At 40.0% G+C, this 21,038-nt stretch overlaps 3 protein-coding genes across 4 annotated transcripts in view; 2 read left to right on the plus strand and 1 right to left on the minus strand.

Moving 5' to 3' along the window:
- Positions 1–121, plus strand: part of LOC135113067 (probable peptidyl-tRNA hydrolase 2) — a 3,994-nt gene extending 3,873 nt beyond the window's left edge. For both annotated transcript variants that reach the window (XM_064028009.1, XM_064028010.1), the window contains one exon: positions 1–121. This exon is cut by the window's left edge and continues 608 nt beyond it. The gene's annotated coding sequence lies outside the window, so the exon portion shown is untranslated.
- Positions 122–966: 845 nt separating this feature from the next.
- Positions 967–4,691, minus strand: LOC135113065 (proteasome subunit beta type-1-like). The gene is made up of 5 exons (XM_064028006.1): positions 4,488–4,691; positions 3,597–3,786; positions 2,755–2,884; positions 2,227–2,381; positions 967–1,642 (listed from the first exon to the last, which is right to left on the minus strand). Exons 1-5 carry the CDS (start codon positions 4,568–4,570, stop codon positions 1,505–1,507), a joined length of 696 nt encoding a protein of 231 aa, XP_063884076.1. The 5' UTR covers positions 4,571–4,691; the 3' UTR covers positions 967–1,504.
- Positions 4,692–9,598: 4,907 nt separating this feature from the next.
- LOC135113068 (equilibrative nucleoside transporter 4-like) lies at positions 9,599–19,659 on the plus strand. The gene is made up of 11 exons (XM_064028011.1): positions 9,599–9,786; positions 10,025–10,091; positions 10,511–10,651; positions 10,950–11,104; positions 12,475–12,606; positions 13,062–13,136; positions 13,694–13,851; positions 16,147–16,230; positions 16,978–17,215; positions 17,388–17,575; positions 18,008–19,659. Exons 2-11 carry the CDS (start codon positions 10,060–10,062, stop codon positions 18,404–18,406), a joined length of 1,602 nt encoding a protein of 533 aa, XP_063884081.1. The 5' UTR covers positions 9,599–9,786; positions 10,025–10,059; the 3' UTR covers positions 18,407–19,659.
- Positions 19,660–21,038: the final 1,379 nt, after the last annotated feature.

A 21,038-nucleotide genomic window follows, 5' to 3' on the forward strand; every position in this document is an offset into this window, starting at 1 on the left:
AAGATTTTTAGTTTCCTCATAATTCACTTCTGCATTGCCATATTGCTTTGTTCCCATGTACAGTGTCATAACAAGAAATGGAAGGCAGTCTCTTTTCTTTTGTAAATAAAGTGTCTGATCATCTCAACCTTTACTTCTTGTGTAGTGAACCAAAGCCAGCAAGAACCACAAACAGCCAGTGCTTAAACTGTGTGGTGCCAAAAGAGCAACTGACCCAACACGCACAGCCAGATATAAACGCAGAAGTGTAAACAGAAGCACCAGTCACTATCAGAAACGTTATATTTAATTGTAGTGCCAGACAGCAACTGACCCAACAAACACAGCCATTGATACTTGTAAGAATGTAAACAGAAGCACCAGCCACTACTAGAAACATACATTTAGTTATTGTGGTGCCAAACAGCAACTGACCCAACAAGCACAGCCAATTATACTTGTAGAAGCATAAACAGAAGCACCAGTGACTATTAGAAGCATTATATTTAGTTTTGTGGTGCCAGACAGCAATTGACCCAAGCACAGCCAGATACACTTGTAGTAATGTAAACAGAAGCACAAGTCACTATCAGAGACATCTTATATTCACAACACTGGGTTTGGTGATAAGATTTACTTGTGGTGCCAGACAGCTAGCGACTCAATAAGCACAGTCAGACACAATATGCTCTTAGAAAATGCAACAAAAGCACCATACACAATTAGATCTCATTTTTAACACTGGTTTTGGTGATAGATTTACTTGTGGTGCCAGACAGCTAGCGACTCAGTAAGCACAGCCAGACACAATATGCTCTGGAAAAACACAACAAAAGCACCGTATACTATTAGATCCCGTTATTTGGCTTTGATGTCAGGATACGAGTGAAGTACTACCTACAAGCACGCATGTTCCGTTCGTACAAACATAGAGCACGTTTTGTATATAGTGGGAGGTGTCCTGTATATATATTAAAAGATTCAGTCTACATTTTTTATATTTATTCAGAAAACTTTATGAACTAACTGCCACTCCTGCATCTCATGGGAGGCTGAACAAAGGCCTGGGTGAATGAACAGCTTAATTCACAAAGAACATCACAGTGTATAGAAAAAAACAGATAGCATTTAACACATTCCATTACACTGATGACTCTTGCACATCCTTGTAAGGCAGGGAAGAGATATTGTCTAGTAATTCTTTAGCATTTCACACCCTCCCTCTCTCTCTCCCTTGCACATTCTGAATGGGAAGTAAAGAGAAACGGAAAAAGGAAGCAAGAAAAGGAGCAAAGACGAGAACAAGAACACAGAGGCAAAAAGAGGAGTAGAGACAAAGACATGAGGTACAGAAGAGCAGGAAGGTGAGGAGGTTAGAAGCACTGAGGGAGAGAAGAGAAATTAAACCTGATATATATAAAAAAAAAAACAGGCTTCCATGGAAACTTATAGTGCCGTGAGTGTAAAAAAAAAAAAAAAGATATAAATTAGGCCACGAGGAGCAACGACCTAGTACAGTAACGACCTAATCTCGTCGTAGCTTCACCATCTCCTCAGTCTTGCCCTCCTTGGTGATGGTGTGGATAATGATGCCGTCACCGGTGTTGATGTCGCGCTCTGCCGCCGAGATGAAGGCGTCGTGAATCAGCTGACGCGCCAAGTCCTGTCAAGAGAGGGAGGAAGCGTGGAGTGATGAGGCGGAGGGACAGAGGGAGTGTGGAGTGTTGCAGGGAGAAGGTGGAGTGATGTGAGGGAGGGAGAGTAAAATGTACAGAATATGAGGGATTGTATTAAAGGGTTATATGCATTTAACTCTTCCTCCCTTCTGTTCAGTACACATACAGTTTTAGCAATACAAGAAAGAATAAAATAACTCTCTCTCTCTTTCTTGCAGGGTTATACATATCTAAACTTTTGCCTTTCAGTTCATTAAGTGCAAGGCTGGCAATGTGAGGGGACGTGTGTGAAATATTACAGGGCTATGGAATGTGACAATATACTAGAAGTTTTAGGGGGAAGAAAGACAGTGGTAGTGGCTAATGTAACATGAGAGTAATATGTATACATAGACCAGTTTTAAAGGTACTAGATCTCTCTCTCTCTCTGTAGATAAACATACATTCTTATACCCAACTACTAGAGAGAGAGAGAGAGAGAGAGAGAGAGAGAGAGGCACCCCAAACCAACTCAAAACCAATAAAAAACGACAAAACAACACGACACTCCCTCACCCTCTCCCCACCTCACCTTGGTCATCTTGGGCGGTGTGGCTCCCTTCATGTTGAGGGCGGCCACCTGGTTGTCGAGCAGTGGCTGGATCTGGGCTACCGAGGCACCCGTGGCACTGAAGTTTAGCTGCTCCATGTGGCCAACTGGGTCGTAATGGTACACCACACCCTTGCCTGTGTGTGTCAAGGGAGGGGTGAGGGTGTTGGGTGGGTAGATAGGTGTGGGGTGGGTAGGTGGATGTGGGGTGGATAGTAGGTGTTTCTCTCTCTCTCTCTCTCTCTCTCTCTCTCTCTCTCTCTCTCTCTCTCTCTCTCTCTCTGGATAATTAATGATGCTTGTTTAATTTAATATTCTTGCTTCATTGTGTCTATTATATATCTTTTTGTTATATAGGGAACACACACACACACACACACACACACACACACAAATATATATATACTTCAACAAACACACACGCAAAGTCCTATTTACTAAACAAACACAAACTTTCACATAATCTAAACTAACAAAGCCCTTCCCTCTCCCCCTCTCCCTTTCTCTCACCCTGTTCATCGAGACCGGCCAGGATGTTTGCCACGTAGTAAGGGAAGAACCTCCGCCAGTAGAGCATGGTGGAGAGCATCTGGGCGACGGCTGTGGTGGGCATGCTCTCGTTGTGCTCGTGGGAGTACATCTGTTGGCGCAAAACGTAAAAATCTTCAATACATAAACAGTTCACGCCACCAAGAGCAGTATATGGAATTTATCAGCACTTATGAGGGAAAAAAGATGAAAAAGGGATAGATTTTGCAATTTGTTGGTGGTGTAATGTTTGGAGGTGTCTGTAAAATGAGATGGCAGCACTTACGAGGGGAAAAAAGATGAAAAAGGGATAGATTTTGCAATTTGTTGGTGGTGTAATGTTTGGACGAGGCTGTAAAATGAGATAGCAGCACTTAAGAGGGGAAAAGACAAAAAAAAGGATAGATTTTGCAATTTGTTGGTGGTGTAATGTTTGGACGAGGCTGTAAAATGAGAGGAAATGTCCCAGAGTGGGTAGTGGCTAGGGGGCGACTGTACCGAATAGCAGTGAATAGGTTGAGACAGGCATAACACCTCTGTCTATTTTAAGTACAGGTGAATTGGTTTATGAAGGCTGTGTGGCACGTGTACAAGCTCAATACAACACCTCTGTCTCTTTAAGTATGGGTGAAAAAGACTTCTATAAAGCAATAACAACTATGCAAGGAGGAATCAAGCCTTGAAAAAAAAAAAATAAATAAAAAAATAATAAATAAACAAATAAATAAATAAAAGGAAAAACAAGACCCACAACACAACACAGCCTTTCAATCAACACATCCACACTCAAACTCCCCATTACACCCCATTACAGCAATACTCACAGTGATACGGTCCTGCAGCACTTTGGAGAGAGTAAGCACGTCCGCCCAGCAGCCCGACGAGGCCATCATGGTGTGGGGGGTGAGGCGCAGCACCTTCTCCTGGTTCCTCGACAAGATGTTGAAGCCGCGGGTGAGTCGGGTGTCACTGGCGATCATCACGAAGTCGTCCCCTGCGATGGCTATGGAGGTGCTGGCGTAGAGAAGAAGAAGAGGAGGAGGAGGAGGTGATGAGAGGATAAATATGTGGTTTCATTTATCTATTTTATTTACGAATTGTGGTGATGGTGTGTGGGAGAGGAAGAGGTGATGATATGAAAAGGAAATGGGTATGTGGTTCTATTTATTTTAAGTACTGTTCATTTACCTGGAGCATGCAATGAGGTGGTGATATGGGGGTCGAAAAATTAGTGAACTGAGTGGGGGATTGTGGAAATAACCTTATGACTGATTCCAAGGCACCAACAGGTCGACAAGAAAGCATTGGGTCGACAGCCTCACCAACCAGTAACATCTGCCAGCCTTACGAAGAAGTCTATTATTTTTTTGTGTTGTGATAGAGATAAAATAGAGCTACAGCATTAATTTACCCCACCAGATTCTCAAAGCTAATAAATATTGCCCCCATCATCACAAAAACCATGATACATTATTTAAACATCGCCCATTTGGTCTCTATAATTTTTGCATCTGATTTACGAACACAGGAAGCAATACAGCCAACCTTTCACTATATCTTCACCCCTTGTTCTCGTCCTGGCTGGATGGTACTGTTGAGGGGCTAGGCCAGTCATTTCTAGAGTTAACACCACGGAACCCTGGCTGGGAACACTGGGCTGCACCTTCAAGAGTAACTAAGAGGAGGGATGAACCATAACAAGTCATATTCCTCACCCTCCATTCTCCATGTAGGGGCTGAAGTGGTGCTTCCTGGGGTCCCTCATGTAGTCAGGCTCCATTGCCATCTCCACCGCCATGGCTCACTGAAGGCAGGCAACAATAGAAGAACTACAAGCAATACAACAATATAAGGATGCTTCTCTCTTAAGCTGCCCGGCCACGGTGACTCCTGACCCTCGACTTGAATCGCTCCAAGGGAAATCGCTCCCTCTCTACTCTATATTTATGCATATATTTACTCTCTGTCTTATGTTATAGTTTTATTTACCTGCTTTTTTAAAAACTTAGTATTTATAATGTCTTTTTTTATCCTATACTTTACTTAAAAGTACAAACTGTCTATTTTACGTTAAGTATTTTTTCTCTGCGGTCTAATGGGAAATTAGATTTTACTGTCTTTCTCTATTATGTCTCGTTATTTTTCAAATAATTAATTGAATATTTGTGTTTAGTACTGAAAAAATATTGTTTTATTTAATGGTTTACGATTGACAGGTGAAATAAACATTCAAGTCGAAGGTGTACACTGTAAACATCTCCCAAAACCAAATAAGAAAGAAGAGAAGGAAAAATGAATAATGGTGAAGAGATGGTAATTACATATTTGTGAAAGGCTTTCCACTCTCACTGAAAACCCACAAGAATTAATAGTTGGGTTCTTATACATTTTCCTCTTAATAACAATAAAAATCCATAGTAACTCATTACTTTTATTTAGTTTATATTTGCTTTTTTCTCAACTATAAAAAACACAAATTAAAACCCTAAATAAACCCTAAAGAGAGGAACCCGGATCAAAATTTCTCCAGGGTGACGCCGCTACGCATGCGTACCGTATCGAGGCGGGAACATCAAAATATCATCCTGGCATTTTATTTATTTTACGTCTTATTAATTACATTTTTAAGTTTTATTGACTAATTACTATTGCTTTATTGTGCATGGATATGTTAAGATGTGAATGGCACAAGTATACAAAGAGTGCAGCCCACATAGGAGTGACAGAAACGGACAAAAACGCTTCAATGAGTCGCCAAGATTCAGATTTAGTACATATCAGATGGCACACTTAAATTGGGCAATATCACAAAATACTGAACAAATAATGATGATTAACATGCAAGTAGAGAAATTAGACTCGGCCAATGAGATTTCGGAGAGAGAGAGAGAGAGAGAGAGAGAGAGAGAGAGAGAGAGAGAGAGAGAGAGAGAGAGAGAGAGAGAGAGAGAGAGAGAGAGAGAGAGAGAGAGAGAGAATTGCTAAATAGAATGGGACTAAATGAGAAGGTTTGTGTCTCGTCATTAGGATCCTCTCGTCCCAGAAGCGTATTGGAGTGGTGGTGCCTTCCTCAGTAGGGTATACTTATCTTCCCAGGGGCCTTGTTACGAATGATGCATCGTCAGGAGGATCTTGTTCCTTCCCCACAACCTCTCTCCAGGAGGATCGTCAGGAGGGTCGTGCTGCATCCCCACACGCGTCTCATCCAATCTTTTTCCCTCCCCTGCTCCCCTCAGACTGTTTTCTTCCTCAGTAGTTTCTTTCTCCCTTCACTGAACCTCTTTTATTACCTAAGTTGTTTTTCCTCCTCATACTTCTCCTTCTCCTTCTGTACTGCCCTGTCTCTTTCACTAATAGCGTAGAATAGTTACGCAAACAGCCTAGTAAGGACCTTCAGGTACTGTGGCGTTCCTTCTTCGCTCATCAAGGGCGCATCACACCTTCCAAAACAAAAGACAGAAATAAGCTAATAACAGAAACCGTAAGAGACATCATCCTAGCGAAGCAGTGTGTTGCTTCCACACCAGCAGTGACTGTACGACCTTCAAGCCATCAAAGTCAATAATAAAAAACATGACATCAAGCGTGCTATATTCCTCCAATGAAGAGAGTGCCGGGGATGCTGACGACGCGCCGGATGTATATATAGAAGAACAAGACCAGTAATCTCCTACATAGTAAGTAAACGACTTAACGAAGTGTCCTGTAGTTTTTCTCCGATTATTAATGATAGGTATTTAGGAAAGTGTTTTGTTTGTTAAGGTCATTGTTGTTTTTTTCATTACACACACACACACTCTCTCTCTCTCTCTCTCTCTCTCTCTCTCTCTCTCTCTCTCTCTCTCTCTCTCTCTCTCTCTCTCTCTCTCTCTCTATATATATATATATATATATATATATATATATATATATATATATATATATATATATATATATACATACATAACCTAAACTCTGCTGTATTTGGAAAGTGCTAGTTTTGCGTAATATTTGGAATAATTACATATGTACGATAATTTTACCAGAAGTACAGTAATTTCAACCTGTGTAGTACAATAACATGGCCAAAACAATCTGGCAACGCTGCGCGCTGCCTGGCAAGTTGACCAGTCAGTGTATCCTGTCTATGGGTTGTGTTAGTTGCCGTCTGTTTCAACTTCCATCCTGACAGAATTTGTGTGTGTGTGTGTGTGTGTGTGTGTGTGTGTTTTTTTTTTTTTTTTTCGTGTAACCACGCCTACACAGTGGCTGCCAAGGCTTACCCATGAGTGAAACCTTCTTTAGTTGGTAATGAGGAAGGCATGGGCTCTAGCAGTGGACACCCGAAGGCAGCAGTGGGTGAAAACAAGCAAAATAAAGAAAAAGTTTGGCTGTGAGAAGGTGCTAGACAGCCAGCCATAGTGACGAGGAGGCAGGAAGGTAGATCACCACCACCACCACCACCACCACCACTGGGAAGGTAAGGTCAGGAAGTGTTAGAATAAATTTAGGTAACTTAACGTAACTTTTTAATGAATAACTGAACAATCCACGGTTTTAACTCATTTTAACGCATATCACCTAACCTCCAGCACAATATATCCCTGTGTCAGCCTCGTCTCGTTGCTAAAAACCGTAAAATTTAACTTAATGAAAATGTAAACGATCTGGGTCGTCTCTATTTATCAGCCATTATCTATCTTATCTGTCAATGTTTTAAATCAATACTATCGCAAAGCGGAGCCACATGACCAAACTTTAATATCCGCTCGTTAGATATACCTGCCATTACTTAGTTTAAGTTTGGCGAGGGTTTAAATGAGTGAGAAGGGTTGGTCGTCCCCTCCACTGGCCCCCCCAACCGCCATCTTGGATAAGGCTCCCCAGCCCCCTCCGGTTCCAATATTATTTTTTAAAATTTCCTAAGTATTTCATTTCGGCTTGTGGCTAAGATTTTATGGTTTGTAAAAATATTTCGTTGTTTTTTAAGTTATTTGAGCGCGTGTGTTGCGTGAAAAGTGGTGATTTTGGCGTTGTTTTTGTGTAAATAAGAGGGCCGTTTTCGGCATATATTTTTACGGTCCCAAAACTAATTTTTTTATTTCAGCCTGTACTAGGCTCTTATTGGTTTTAAAAAATAGTTGGTGTTTTTTTAAATGTGTTGCCGTCCCGCTCAGTGAAATGCGTGCACCGTACACTTGTTTTTATTCGTGTTCAACTTCCAATAATATTGATTTTTTTTTCGGTAGATTTTTTTATTTGTGCTTGTAGCTCACTTTAAATGATTTTAGAAAATAGTTCAGATTTTTTAAAGTGTTTTCCGTTATGTTTAAGCCAGAATGGGTGGACATTTGAACGATTTTAAATGGGGTGAAGATTCCAACAGTTTCCAGACACTTCTTTTTAAATATCTTTAATACTACTGCGTTTTGAAATGTGTTGTTATTATTGGCATTAGTTAAAATGTGTGGCAAGTCTGAATTTATAAAGCATTCCTGTCTAGCTGCGTTTTTTAGAGGGGTCATTTTCAAAATGAAATACGTACGTACGTAAATAACGGTCCCTGTGACGTCATCAACCCCCAGCCGTGACGTCACAAGCCCCCCCCAGCCGTGACGTTATCAGAGTGGTACCTTCCCTAACTCCCTTACAGTCCCTCCCAGTAAATATTCAGTGTTTTTTTTAAGGTATTTCAAGGTGTGTGTGTGTGTGTGTGTGTGTGTGTGTGTGTGTGTGTGTGTGTGTGTGTGTGTGTTGCCTTATTTTTCGTTGTACAGATGGTGATGCAGTGTGTTGCTTTGTCTTTCGTTGTACAGATTGTTATGCTGTGTGTGTGTGTGTGTGTGTGTGTGTGTGTGTGTGTGTTGCCTTATCTTTCGTTGTACAGTTGGTGATGCAGTGTGTGTGTGTGTGTGTGTGTGTGTGTGTGTGTGTGTGTGTGTGTGTGTGTGTTGCCTTATTTTTCGTTGTACAGATGGTGATGCAGTGTGTGTGTGTGTGTGTGTGTGTGTGTGTGTGTGTGTTGCCTTATTTTTCGTTGTACAGATGGTGATGCAGTGTGTGTTGCTTTGTCTTTCGTTGTACAGATTGTTATGCAGTGTGTGTGTGTGTGTGTGTGTGTGTGTGTGTGTGTGTGTGTGTGTGTTGCCTTATCTTTGGTTGTACAGATGGTGGTGCAGTGTGTGTGTGTGTGTGTGTGTGTGTGTATTATTATAACTTGTATTATAACATTCCACAGACAAATAAGCAATAGTAATTTATCAATAAAACTCCATAAAATTAATAAATAAAATTTTATACAGTAGTTTATCTCTGTTTAAATTGTTATCGGGAGTTATTTTGACCCGGCAGCGCTTTGGCACAACACTGGAAACATTTCCGGCGAGGGCACAGTGTATGGATGTGAATGCAAGGAGTTACAGGTGGTCTGAGTTTGCTAGATGTGTGTCATCTAGCAAAGTTTGCTAGATGTGTGACATGGGAGAAGATGAGACGGTGCAACATAAGGTGCTGGAGTGTGTGAAGTATGTCAGAGACAGGAATGAGATGATGCAAGTGATATTGACTGAGTTAGGGCATGATAGGAATGAAAGAGTGGAGAAGACAGGAAAGGAATGGATGATGTTGTTGCTGGGACTGTGTAGAGAGGCGAATGAAAGGATGATTGAGGCGGTGAAATGGTTTCTGGAGAGAATGTGGCGTGCGAGATGTATGAACAATTAGGATAGAGGATGCTATTCGTTTCTCTCTTTTTTTCCTCCCTTCTACAGGAGTTGCCGATCCAAAAGCATGGCTCAGGAGTGATCCTGTGCCACCTGTGCCATCAAGATTAAGATCAAGACAGTCCCTTGCTGGCCATCATTGATCAGCCAGACACGGACAACAACAAATCAGTGACCCGAACTGCGCCTCACCACACCACAACACCAGCTCTAGCCAGCAAAGTATTCGAGCAGATAGAAACATAAATACTAGGACTTTTATGACCAATGCTTGAGTGATGTAAACACGTGAAAGGAGACGAAATATTAGTAGGTATGTGCTTTTGTTTACTTTAGTTCCTTCACTCTTGACAGATATTGAAGTTAAATTGACGGCTGTGAGGTATTTTGAGGCGTGGTATATGTGTAGATAGGTAATTATTAACATATCATTTATTATTTATTGTCACTGCTGCTATTAATTCTCTCTCTCTCTCTCTCTCTCTCTCTCTGGCGATGGAAAAATACGGTGAATCTAAACTCGTCATTCTCTCGTTCTCTCTCTAATGTAGGGTGACGGTGAGCCAAGGCAGATGTAAGCAGAGACATGATGACAATGAACGGAGAGGCTTATGGCAGGTAAGGCAGAGTGGTGTGGGCTGTGATTAGGCTTTCAAGTACAATCTTGTTTCAGTTTCGGCTTGTATTTAGTTTTATTATTTATGTATTTATTTATTTTTCGTGTGTGTGTGTGTGTATTTGTTTTAGTAGTGGTAGAAGTAATAATGGCAGTTTTATTTGTTTGTTCCTTTGATTTTGTTTATTTATTTTTTGTTCAGGTGCATATTCCTAGTGCTAATGCAAGATTTATGCAATATATCGTAAACTTTCTATTTTTATATCCTCTCTCTCTCTCTCTCTCTCTCTCTCTCTCTCTCTCTCTCTCTCTCTCTCTCTCTCTCTCTCTCTCTCTCTCTTGCTCACACCAATAACACCACCACACAGCATTAGATCTATCCATTCTCTCCCACTCACTCTCTCTCTCCTCCCACCAATAGTAGGTTCGGGGTGGATGATGACGATGACGATGATGAACATGACGGCCCAGGCAGGCACGTGTCTCCCCCAGAGGACCCCTGCAGCCTCATATACCTGGCCCTGGTGCTGGCGGGTGTGGGCTTCCTCCTCCCTTACAACAGGTGTGCAAGGGGGTCAGGTGTGGGTAGGGGGCAAAAAGAAAAAAGAATGCATTTTAATGTATCATTTGTTCTCGCTGCCGCCACAACCACTGACACTCACCACCTTTATCACCACCCACAGAGGTCACTTGTTTTCATATTAATCCAAAACACATAAGCTATCTACTTGAACTGAAATTGTCTTTTATGGGGAGCGAGACTTGGAAGATAATAGCCGAGAAAAAGATACACTCTTCCTTATGTATTTTCTTTACTTATTTTACTAATCTTACTAATCTACTTACCTGCTTGCCTACAGCTTCACCATCGCCGTCGACTACTTCCAGTGTCGTTATCCAGGCACCACCATCGTCTTTGACATTTCCATAGTGTATATCTTTGTGGCATTTGGTGCTGTCCTTCTCAACAACCTGGTGGTGGAGGTGGTGCCCCTAAATGTGCGGATTGTGTTTGGTGAGTGGCTTGGTGTGTGTTGGGGTGGGGAGGGGAAGGTATGTGTGATTTCAGGGAGTGATCGTGTGTGTGTGTGTGTGCGTTTGTGTTTTTCTAACTTAACGTAATATTTAGTTTGTATGGGATTGAGGGAAGGTTGTGATGTGTGTGTGTGTGTGTGTGTGTGTTTTCAGTTGTTTTATTATAATTTGGTGTATTTTTTGTATATTTTTCTCCTTTTTTTTGTGTTTAAGTATGATTTAATTTGTTTTACTTATTTTGCAGTTTTTTTTTTATTTGTGTTCTGGGTTATCTTGGTAATATTTCATTGTTTACATATATATTTCTATTTTTTGGGTTGTGTGTGTGTCCGTGTGTTTGTGTATTTGTTTGTCAGTTTGTTTCAGTTATTTCAGTAGTAGTAGTAGTAGTAATAGTATTCCATTTCTTTATTGAGTTTGCTTTGTGTGTGTGTGTGTGTGTGTGTGTGTGTGTGTGTGTGTGGTAATGTTGTCTGAGTAAAAGTATTTAAAAAGTAGTAAAAGTAAAAGTATGTTTTATTTTTTCTTCACTTTATTAAATTTTCTGATCTTTAATATACTTTTTTTTCTGCATGTTTTATTTATTTACTTTTTTCCAGATTGTATATTTTTTTACTCTTTTTTTTTCAATTAATGTGTGATATTGATGTTTTATTTTACCATTATGTGTATAAAATAATCTGATGTATATATTTTGACTTTCTCTTTTAATATGGGATGTCACACTGTGTTTGTATATTTTTTGTATATTTTTGTATTTTGTAGTAGTAGTAGTAGTAGTAGTAGTAATAGTATTCCATTTCTTTAGTTTGCTTTGTGTGTGTGTGTGTGTGTGTGTGTGTGTGTGTGTGTGTGTGTGTGTGTGTTAATGTTGTCTGAGTAAAAGTATTTCATTTTCTATATAAATTTGTGGCATTTCATCCATTTACTGTTATTAATATGTGATGTTTTATTTTTTCTTCACTTTATTAAATTTTCTGATCTTTAATATAATTTTTTTTCTGCATGTTTTATTTATTTACTTTTTTTCAGATTGTATATTTTTTTACTCTTTTTTTTTTCAATTAATGTGTGATATTGATGTTTTATTTTACCATTATGTGTATAAAATAATCTGATGTATATATTTTGACTTACTCTTTTAATATGGGATGTCACACTGTTAATATTTTCTACAATGTGTGAAATATCATGATAATTTTTAAGCCAAGTATTTAAATAATATAATGTGTTTGTTGATTTCACATATTTAATGAAAAGTGTCTGTGCTGGAATGACTAATCTCTCTCTCTCTCTCTCTCTCTCTCTCTCTCTCTCTCTCTCTCTCTCTCTCTCTCTCTCTCTCTGCAGGCTACGTGGTGTCGTTGGTGATGCTTCTGTTCGTCAGCTTCTTTGAAATCTGGTGGTCTGACACGTTCCCCCCAAGCCTGTCCTATCGCGTCACTCTGCTTTCCGTGTCTGTTGTGGCTCTCGGATGTACAGGTGTGTGTGTGTGTGTGTGTGTGTGTGTGTGTGTGTGTGTGTGTGTGTGTGTGTGTGTGTGTTTACCTAGTTATAATGTATGGGAGGGGAAGGGAGTGTCTGTCAGGTGTATTTTGTTTTGTTTCATTTTATCAGTCTATCTACATGTATACCAGGGTCTTGTGTGTGTGTGTGTGTGTGTGTGTGTGTGTGTGTGTGTGTCAGGTGTATATCTGTTTGTTTTTTTCATTTTGTTTGTCATTGGTAAATGTTGGAATATCTTTGTCCAAAATTTATTCTACTGTTTTTTTTTTTTTTTTTTTTTTACTGTCATTTGTCTTCTTTTTATCATACTTATCTATCTTTTCCCTACTCTCTCTCTCTCTCTCTCTCTCTCTCTCTCTCTCTCTCTCTCTCTCTCTCTCTCTCTCTCTCTCTCTCTGTCTCTGTCTCATCCCAATCTCTGTCTATTCCAGTTCAACAGTCGAGTTTCTATGGCTACACTGGAATGCTGCCCAAGCGATACACACAAGCAGTCATGACCGGCGAGAGTAAGTACACACACACACACACACACACACACACAGCTATCTACCTTATTTAAAATCTTTATAGTTTATGCAGTTATTCCGCTTATGTTTTTTTTTTTTTTTTTTTTTTTTTTTTTGGTGTGTCATTTCTCCGGAGTGTCTGGGGTGGATAAGAGGAGGAGGAAGAAAAGAGAACAAGAGAGGGAGAGGAGGTGGAGGATGAAGAGAGGTAGAAAGGAGATGGTGTAGGTAGAGAAAGGGAGAGAATGAGGTGAAGGAACATAAAGAAGAGAGAGAGAGAGAGAGAGAGGATGAGGAGGAAGATTAGGCATAACAGATAAAAAAAATAGCAAAATTATAAAACCATAACTTGATTAAGCCTCTCTGAATTTATACAAGTAACACACACACGTACATTCACACAAACAGACCATATAAACCCCCTGGTATTTATACTGTATATTAAAACATACGAAAACAAGGAAAGCTGCAAGAAGCCATGAGACCTACACATGGCAGTCTCTGTAATGTATATAAATGAGTAAGCCTTGAGTCACCACACACATAAACACACACAGGTACAGCAGGACTCATCATCTCTGGAAACCGCATCGTGACCAAGCTGCTTCTGGACGACCAGCGGACCAACACCATGATTTTCTTTGTGCTGTCCACCGCCTTTGTCCTGCTCTGCCTCGCCACACACCTCGCCGTGCAGCGGACCACCTTCATTCAGGTCTCCAGGGGTGCTCTTTGTGTCTCCCTATCTCTCTGTTTTGAATCTAGTTTGCGTCAGTGTTTCTCTTTCTCTCTATCTATCTTTTTTATCTCCCAGCTCTGTCTCTGTTTCTCTCTTGTATTTGTCTCTATATCTATCTATCTATCTATCCTTCTTTCTCAGCAATACCCCTACAGTTTTTCTCTCCCTGTCTTTTCCTTCTCTCCCTCTCTCTCTTCACAGCCACAGCCTTCTGTGTAAACTTATAACGCTGACACACTTGGCTTTCATTATCCCTCCCGCTGGTACATTCCCTCTTGTATCTATTTATATGTCTATCTATCTGTCCTCAGCAATACCCCCCTATAGTTTTCCTCTCCCTGTCTTTTCCCTCTCTTCCTCTCTCTCTTCACAGCCACAGCCTTCCATGCAAACTTGTAAAACTGACACACTTGGCTTTCTTTATTCCTCCCACTGGTATGTTCAGCCCAGCACCCAGCAGCATATGAGACAGCTGTTTGGGGTGTGTTCCCTGTGCGTTCATGCAATAGGTTGGTTATGTTAGTGTTGTTATTGTTTTGCTGCTCATGTGATTATTATTGATATTTTTTAGTGTTTGTTTGGTTTGGTAGTTTTATTTTTTTTTAGTTTGTTATTCATTTTTTTTTTTTTTTTGTATTTTCTGATATTTTTGTATTTTTTTTATTCAGTTGTACAATTTTTTTCTTTTTTGTTTTTATTTATCATGTCGTAAACTGTATGTACGCTATGTATATTCCTCTTTTTCGTTTTTATTTTTTTTTAGATTTATGTATATTATCACAGTTTACCTGCATTGTGGACATTACGAGCTCTTTCTACATGCATCTTATACATCTACCTTTGTTAACTTAAATGTAGGTTCGTATAAGTGTGACGTATGTATGTATTAATGATTTTTTGAGTTTTTGTCTTTCAGTTGAGTTCTTTTGCTTATTTATATATTTTAAGAAGTGTTATGATGTGTATGTAGTCTTGATAATCTTTGTATTATTATTATTATTATTATTATTATTATTATTATTATTTAGACAGTATTGCTTGTAAATATGACAGAATAATGCACATATTGTATCACTAGCCTCAGATTTTTTCTCCTTTTTCCAATTTCATGTTAACCATTGTATTATTTTCCCTCAGTAATTTCAAGCTTGCATTTATCCTCTTAATTTTGACATTTTTGCACCATAAGAATCTATTACTTTATTATTAATTGGATGACTTTTTTTTTTATACAGTTCCCATACATTGTAAAAACTGCTTATATTTCAGATCCATGTTCATTTATTTGCTTACTGTAGAAAAACATTTGTATTTCCTTGCATATTTACATGAACAAGCTTTTTCTTTCCAAAGTTTTCCATCGGTAATGTTACTTTTTTGCATTTTAATCTTACACTTCTCTTTTCCAGGCTGATATAATTGAACTTTCTTGCAATTTCCTTGTGTTTCTAAACTGTTCCATTTTTACAGATCTCTGATTTTTTTTTTTTTTGTTTATTTATTTATTCATTCATGTTATTTTTTTATTCTTCTATTTACATATATACATTCTGCACTAGGAGATAAAAAGTCTCTGTGTGGATTTTATTTGTTTACCTCATAGTGTACATTAGTTGTTGAAAGCTTCACTGTTATGTCTTTGTTTATATAGTACAGTCTACATTAGTTCTTAAGAATCTGAGTATGAATTTTAGTTATGGCTGGCTGCTCTTTGGTACACCTTTCCTTAGTTATAAATCACTCTGAGACATCTTTACTTCTTCTACAGCCACCTCTAATCTTTAAACTGAGTAGGAATTGCAAAAATCTATTCTTTTTTTAATTCCCCTCTTTCTTGTAGATGCTTATAAAGATTTCATGCATTCCGGTGCTGTAAATTGTTTTGTATTGCAGTGAAATGGTTAAGTCAGTTTTGTTTTGTCTCTTAAATCAGTGTTATTCAGTGTGACAGCCTCTCTTAGTGTTGTTTTGTCTCCTAAATCAGTGTTATTCAGTCTGGCAGCTTCTCTCTTAGTATCTTGTCTCTTAAATCAATGTTATTCAGTCTGACAGCATTCTTCTCAGTGTCAAGTCTTTTAAATCAGTGTTATTCAGTCTGACGGCATTCCTCTCGGTGTCAAGTCTTTTAAATCAGTGTTATTCAGTCTGACGGCATTCTTCTCAGTGTCAAGTCTTTTAAATCAGTGTTATTCAGTCTGACGGCATTCCTCTCGGTGTCAAGTCTTTTAAATCAGTGTTATTCAGTCTGATAGCCTCTCTCTCCCCCTACAGTTTTACCTCAACATGTGTCGCATCACGGAGGACACAGAGGACCTGAAGCGCATCACCCTGGAGCCCTCAGACGAGTCCATCCTGGTGAGTAGTGGTGCTGGAGCGGTGTTGTGTTGACTTGGCTCCTGTGGTATAGATATAATGTTTTTTTATTTACTTATTTGTTTATTTGTTTATTATTTACTTTTTTGTGTGGTTCTTTTCAGTGCTAGTCTTTGTTTTGTAAGTTTTGTTATTTGTTTGTGTTTCTTCTTAGTGTCAGTCTTTGTTTTTTGATGGATTTTGTGTTGTTTTTGTGTTTCTTCTCAGTGTTTTTGTAGATTTTGTATTTTCTTGTATGTTTCTCCTTTGTAGTGGAGATGGGTCACTACACCATCACCACTACCACACCCCTAACCTGACTCCCTCCCAACCCCCATGTCATCATTCCACCATCACCCCTACTACCCTAATTCCCTCTCCGTACCCCATTACCAACCATCACCACACCCCTTACCCAATTCACCCCCTCCCTACCCTATACCATCACTCCACCACACCACCTAACCTAACCTAACCCTCTTCCCCACTAAGGCTGACTACAATTCTAACCCAACTCCTCTCCTTACCTCATACCTGTTACTCCACCACCATCACATCCCCTGACCTAACCTAACCTAACCTAACCTAACCTAATGTAACGTAACTTAACCTAACCTAACCTAACCTAACCAACCCTAACTTAACCTAACCTAACTTACCCTAACTTAACCTAACCTAACTTAACCTAACCTAACCTAACCTAACCTACCCTAACTTAACTTAACCTAACCTAACCACATCCCCCCTAAGGCTGACATGGGGAGTCTCGGCGGTGTGGGTGGTTGTGGATCGTACGGTGGAACCATGACCCCCTCCGACTCCACTGCCACCTTCCACTCGGCCTCCACCCTGCCTGTCTCCGCCTCCGTTGATCCGGTGGACTCTCAGGCGCCAAGTTACAGGGTGGAGCATGTCATCTTGGGGCAGGTCAGGGCTGGAAGGGTATCTGCTTACACCCACTCCATCCGCATGTGGTCTGCTGTGAAGAGTAAGTGTGTGTGTGTGTGTGTGTGTGTGTGTGTGTGTTTGATGCTGCTTTTATTAAGAGTATGCTTTGTTTTTGTTATAGTTTGTGGATTTGCTCTTTATTACTTCAAAGTTGTGATATACAGTATTCATTATTTACTATTACCACCACCACCACCACCATGTTGCCGCAGGGGGAGTGGTGGCGCGGTGGCGAGTGAGTCGCAGCGTGTGGCAGTACATGCTGGCCATCGCACTGGCATACTTCGTGACGCTGTGCCTGTACCCGGGCATCGTGACGGAGGTGGCGTCCTTCCGCTTGGGTTCCTGGATGCCTGTTGTCATGATGGCCACCTTCAACCTGTTTGACTTCATTGGCAAGGTGAGGTTGATTGTATATCTTCAGAAAACCCAAGACTCCCTTCCCTTATTTGTCATGTTTTAATTAAGAAACCCTGCCTTTCCTTCCCTTAGCATCTCTCACTCCTCAAAAGCTCTTAATTTCCATCCCTTATAACTCAGATGCCTTCAAAAACCCTCCATTTGTATCTCTAATGAGTCAAACATCTTCAGAAACCACCTTGCTCCTCCCTTAGGTCTTAGCACCAACCAAGCACACTTAAAACACCCTCATTCCTTCCCTTATGAGTCAGATACCTTCAAAAACCCTCCATTTGTATTTCTATTGAGTCAGACACCTTCAGAAACCACCCTACTCCTCCCTTAGGTCTTACCGCCAAACACTCTTAAAACACTCTCATTCTATCTCTTACAAGTCAGACACCTTCAAAAACCCTCCACTTCTTCCCCACAGGTGTTAGCATCAGTGCCATATGACTGGACACGGCGGCAGCTGGTGGGCGGCTCCGTGGCTCGCATCCTGTTAGTCCCCCTCCTGATGCTGTGTGCTGGGCCACGGGTCGCTCCTTTTGTGCCAGGAGAGGCCACACCACTCCTCCTGACGGCCCTTCTTGGTCTCACTAATGGTGTCTTGGGATCTGTGCCGATGATTCTGGCGCCGACGAAGGTGCCGGATGATCACAGAGAGCTCACTGGCAACATAATGACCCTCTCGTACTATGTGGGACTGACTCTCGGAGCCTCGGTCGCCTACGGGCTGGATGACGTTCTCGGCCCCCATGATGTCACACGCTGTCAAGGCCTCGGGATGGTCTCCGCTCAGCTGCCTAACGGTACGCTTACTTCTGAGTGATTGTGTGTGTGTCTGTGTTTGTGTAAGAGTGTGTTGGTTAAAGTCAGGACTGTATTTTGAAACACTTATATGCTGCACTGCCATTGCATTCAGAAGGCTCTTTGTGAAGTTACATGGGTCTTTCAAGGGTGTTTTTTACGGTTGTAGTGACAGATTAACAAGATTTCTACATTATTGACGGGAGAAACACTCTTGAGAACCTGGCTAATCATCTCTGTGGCCTTTGAAAATAGTTGTGGTGAGAGCAGTGTTTCTGAATACGGGTCCAGGGTGTAGGTGTTGTGTGGGTTATGTGGTTGAGATTTTGTGAGGTGAGAGATGAGTAATGAGTAGTTTGGCATTTGGTAGGGTGAGTAAGATGATGTTGAACAAGGCACTGGGCAGGGTGGGGGACACAGGCATTAGTGACAGACAGGGTGAGGAGATAAGAGTAATGAGTAGTTTGGCTTTAGGTAGGATGAAAAGGGTGAAGGAATATATATTTTAGTAAGAGAAAGGGTGAAGGAGACACAGTAAATATGAAGGTAAGAGGATGAATATATATTTTATTGAGAGCCAGGGTGAAGGAGACAAACACAGTAATTATGAAGGTAAGAGGGAATGTAAGAATAATTTGTTACCTTTCATCTATAAACCCTTTGTATTGTAGCCGTGGTTTAGCCAGTACTTGAGAAAACACTCTATTTATCAGTGCTGTGGAGGAGAAAGAAACATTGCAAGTGTGAAGATACGGACGACTGAAAGAATAAGTTTAATTTTTTTGTTTTTGTCTCCAAGTCCTTTTGTATTCTAGTGATGTTTAGGTACTTCAGAATGCACTCGACCAATCAGTACTTTGAAGGAGAGAGATGAAAGATAAAGATAAAGAAGATAAAGGAGACTGCAGCTTGATGATAAGAATGTTTGAAAGAATCAGTTATCAGCTTCCATCTCTGAGTACTTTGCATTGTAGCCGTATTTTAGTGAGCACTGGAGTCACGCCATGCTGATCAGGAACAGTGGTATGAAAATAAGAGAGATTGTAAGAATGAATTGTTGTCTTTCATCGGGAGACACAGAGAGAGACGTACCCAATACCCAGAAGAGAATTGTCTAAAAGCAAATATAGAAAAATTAGGAGGAAAAGTGTCTTGAAACTAGTAGATGTTGTCAGGGGTGCTTTTGTATTTAGGGAGAGAAAATGTAGGCCCTTTATTGTAGCAGGAGACAGAGGGACATAACCAGAAGACAGTTGGCAAAAAGAATAAAGAAAATTAGGAGGAAAAGTGTCTTGAAACTAGTAGATGTTGTCAGGGGTGCTTTTGTATTTAGGGAGAGGAAATGTAGGCCCTTTATTGTAGCTAGAGACAGAGAGACATAACCAGAAGACAGTTGGCAAAAAGAATAAAGAAAATTAGGAGGAAAAGTGTCTTGAAACTAGTAGATGTTGTCAGGGGTACTTTTGTATTTAGGGAGAGAAAATGTAGGCCCTTTATTGTAGCTAGAGACAGAGAGACAAGAAAATAATAACATTCTCTAAAATGAATATCCAAAAACTACATATATGTTGTGAGGGCCACTTGTGCATTTAGGCAAAGAAAACAAGGACCTTTTATTGTAGCTGTAAACAGAGACATATCCATCTGAGGGAAGACAGAACAGAGACAAGAAACAAGTCATCAGTGATAGATCAAGCACACAAGTTCCCCCTGACAACACACACAGTCCCACACGCTGTTTTAACGATCACTTTCTCATTGTCTCACTCACATATCAAGGCGTTATCTTTGACGAGAGGTTGGTTTCTGTCTGACTACACAGCATCTCTTTAATTGCCCACATATCAAGTTTACATCACAAAGGGTTCCTGCATATCTCACCACCACACTTACAGACAGGCACAGATCTCACCACCTCTGTAGTTAGAAGAGATGAGAAATAACTGTAAAATGTGCTGGGTGAATTTGAGTAAAAGTACAGGAATAGTAAAAAGAAAATCAATAACTGCATTAACAAGGAACAAACAGCAATAAGACTAGTACAGGAACAGAATTCCTAGCCTTTGTAGTTAGAAAAGATTTGAGGAATTGAAAAATATCCTAGTTGAATTAGAGAAACAGTTTATGGATGGTAAAAAAAGACAAAACAATTACAGAGGATTACAAACAAATGAACACATCTCATAGCCTTTGTAGTTAGTTAGAAAAGACTTGAGGAATTGAAAAATATCCTAGTTGAATTAGAGAAACAGTTTAGGGACAGTAAAAGAATATAGAACAGACAGAAAACTAGATTACAGAGGATTACAAACATATGAACACATCTCATAGCTTTTGTAGTTAGTTAGAAAAGACTTGAGGAATTGAAAAATATCCTAGTTGAATTAGAGAAACAGTTTAGGGACAGTAAAAGAATATAGAACAGACAGAAAACTAGATTACAAAACAAATGAACAGATCTTGTGGCCTTTGTAGTTAGAGAAGACATGAATAATTAAGAATATGCTGGGTGAATTGGATTAAGAGTAGAGGAACAGTATCAAAAGACAGCATACAGAACTAGATAAAGAGATTAAGAGCAACAAACAGATTTCTTAGTCACTGTATTTAGAAGAAACTTGAGAAACTGAAAAACGAACAAGTAGAATCATAGT

The sequence above is a fragment of the Scylla paramamosain genome, chromosome 25 (genome assembly GCF_035594125.1).
Source record: "Scylla paramamosain isolate STU-SP2022 chromosome 25, ASM3559412v1, whole genome shotgun sequence".
Taxonomy (NCBI): Eukaryota; Metazoa; Arthropoda; class Malacostraca; order Decapoda; family Portunidae; genus Scylla; species Scylla paramamosain.

Excerpts from the sequence above, each read along its gene's own strand:
- LOC135113065 (XM_064028006.1), bottom strand. The coding sequence starts at position 4,570 with ATGGCGGTGGAGATGGCAATGGAGCCTGACTACATGAGGGACCCCAGG. Across the intron at positions 2,885-3,596 it reads TGCTGCAGGACCGTATCACT|ATGTACTCCCACGAGCACAA; the intron begins GTGAGTATTGCT and ends TTGCGCCAACAG. Across the intron at positions 2,382-2,754 it reads GGCCGGTCTCGATGAACAGG|GCAAGGGTGTGGTGTACCAT; the intron begins GTGAGAGAAAGG and ends TGACACACACAG.
- LOC135113068 (XM_064028011.1), top strand. The coding sequence starts at position 10,060 with ATGATGACAATGAACGGAGAGGCTTATGGCAG. Across the intron at positions 13,852-16,146 it reads AGCGGACCACCTTCATTCAG|TTTTACCTCAACATGTGTCG; the intron begins GTCTCCAGGGGT and ends CTCCCCCTACAG. Across the intron at positions 16,231-16,977 it reads CCTCAGACGAGTCCATCCTG|GCTGACATGGGGAGTCTCGG; the intron begins GTGAGTAGTGGT and ends ATCCCCCCTAAG.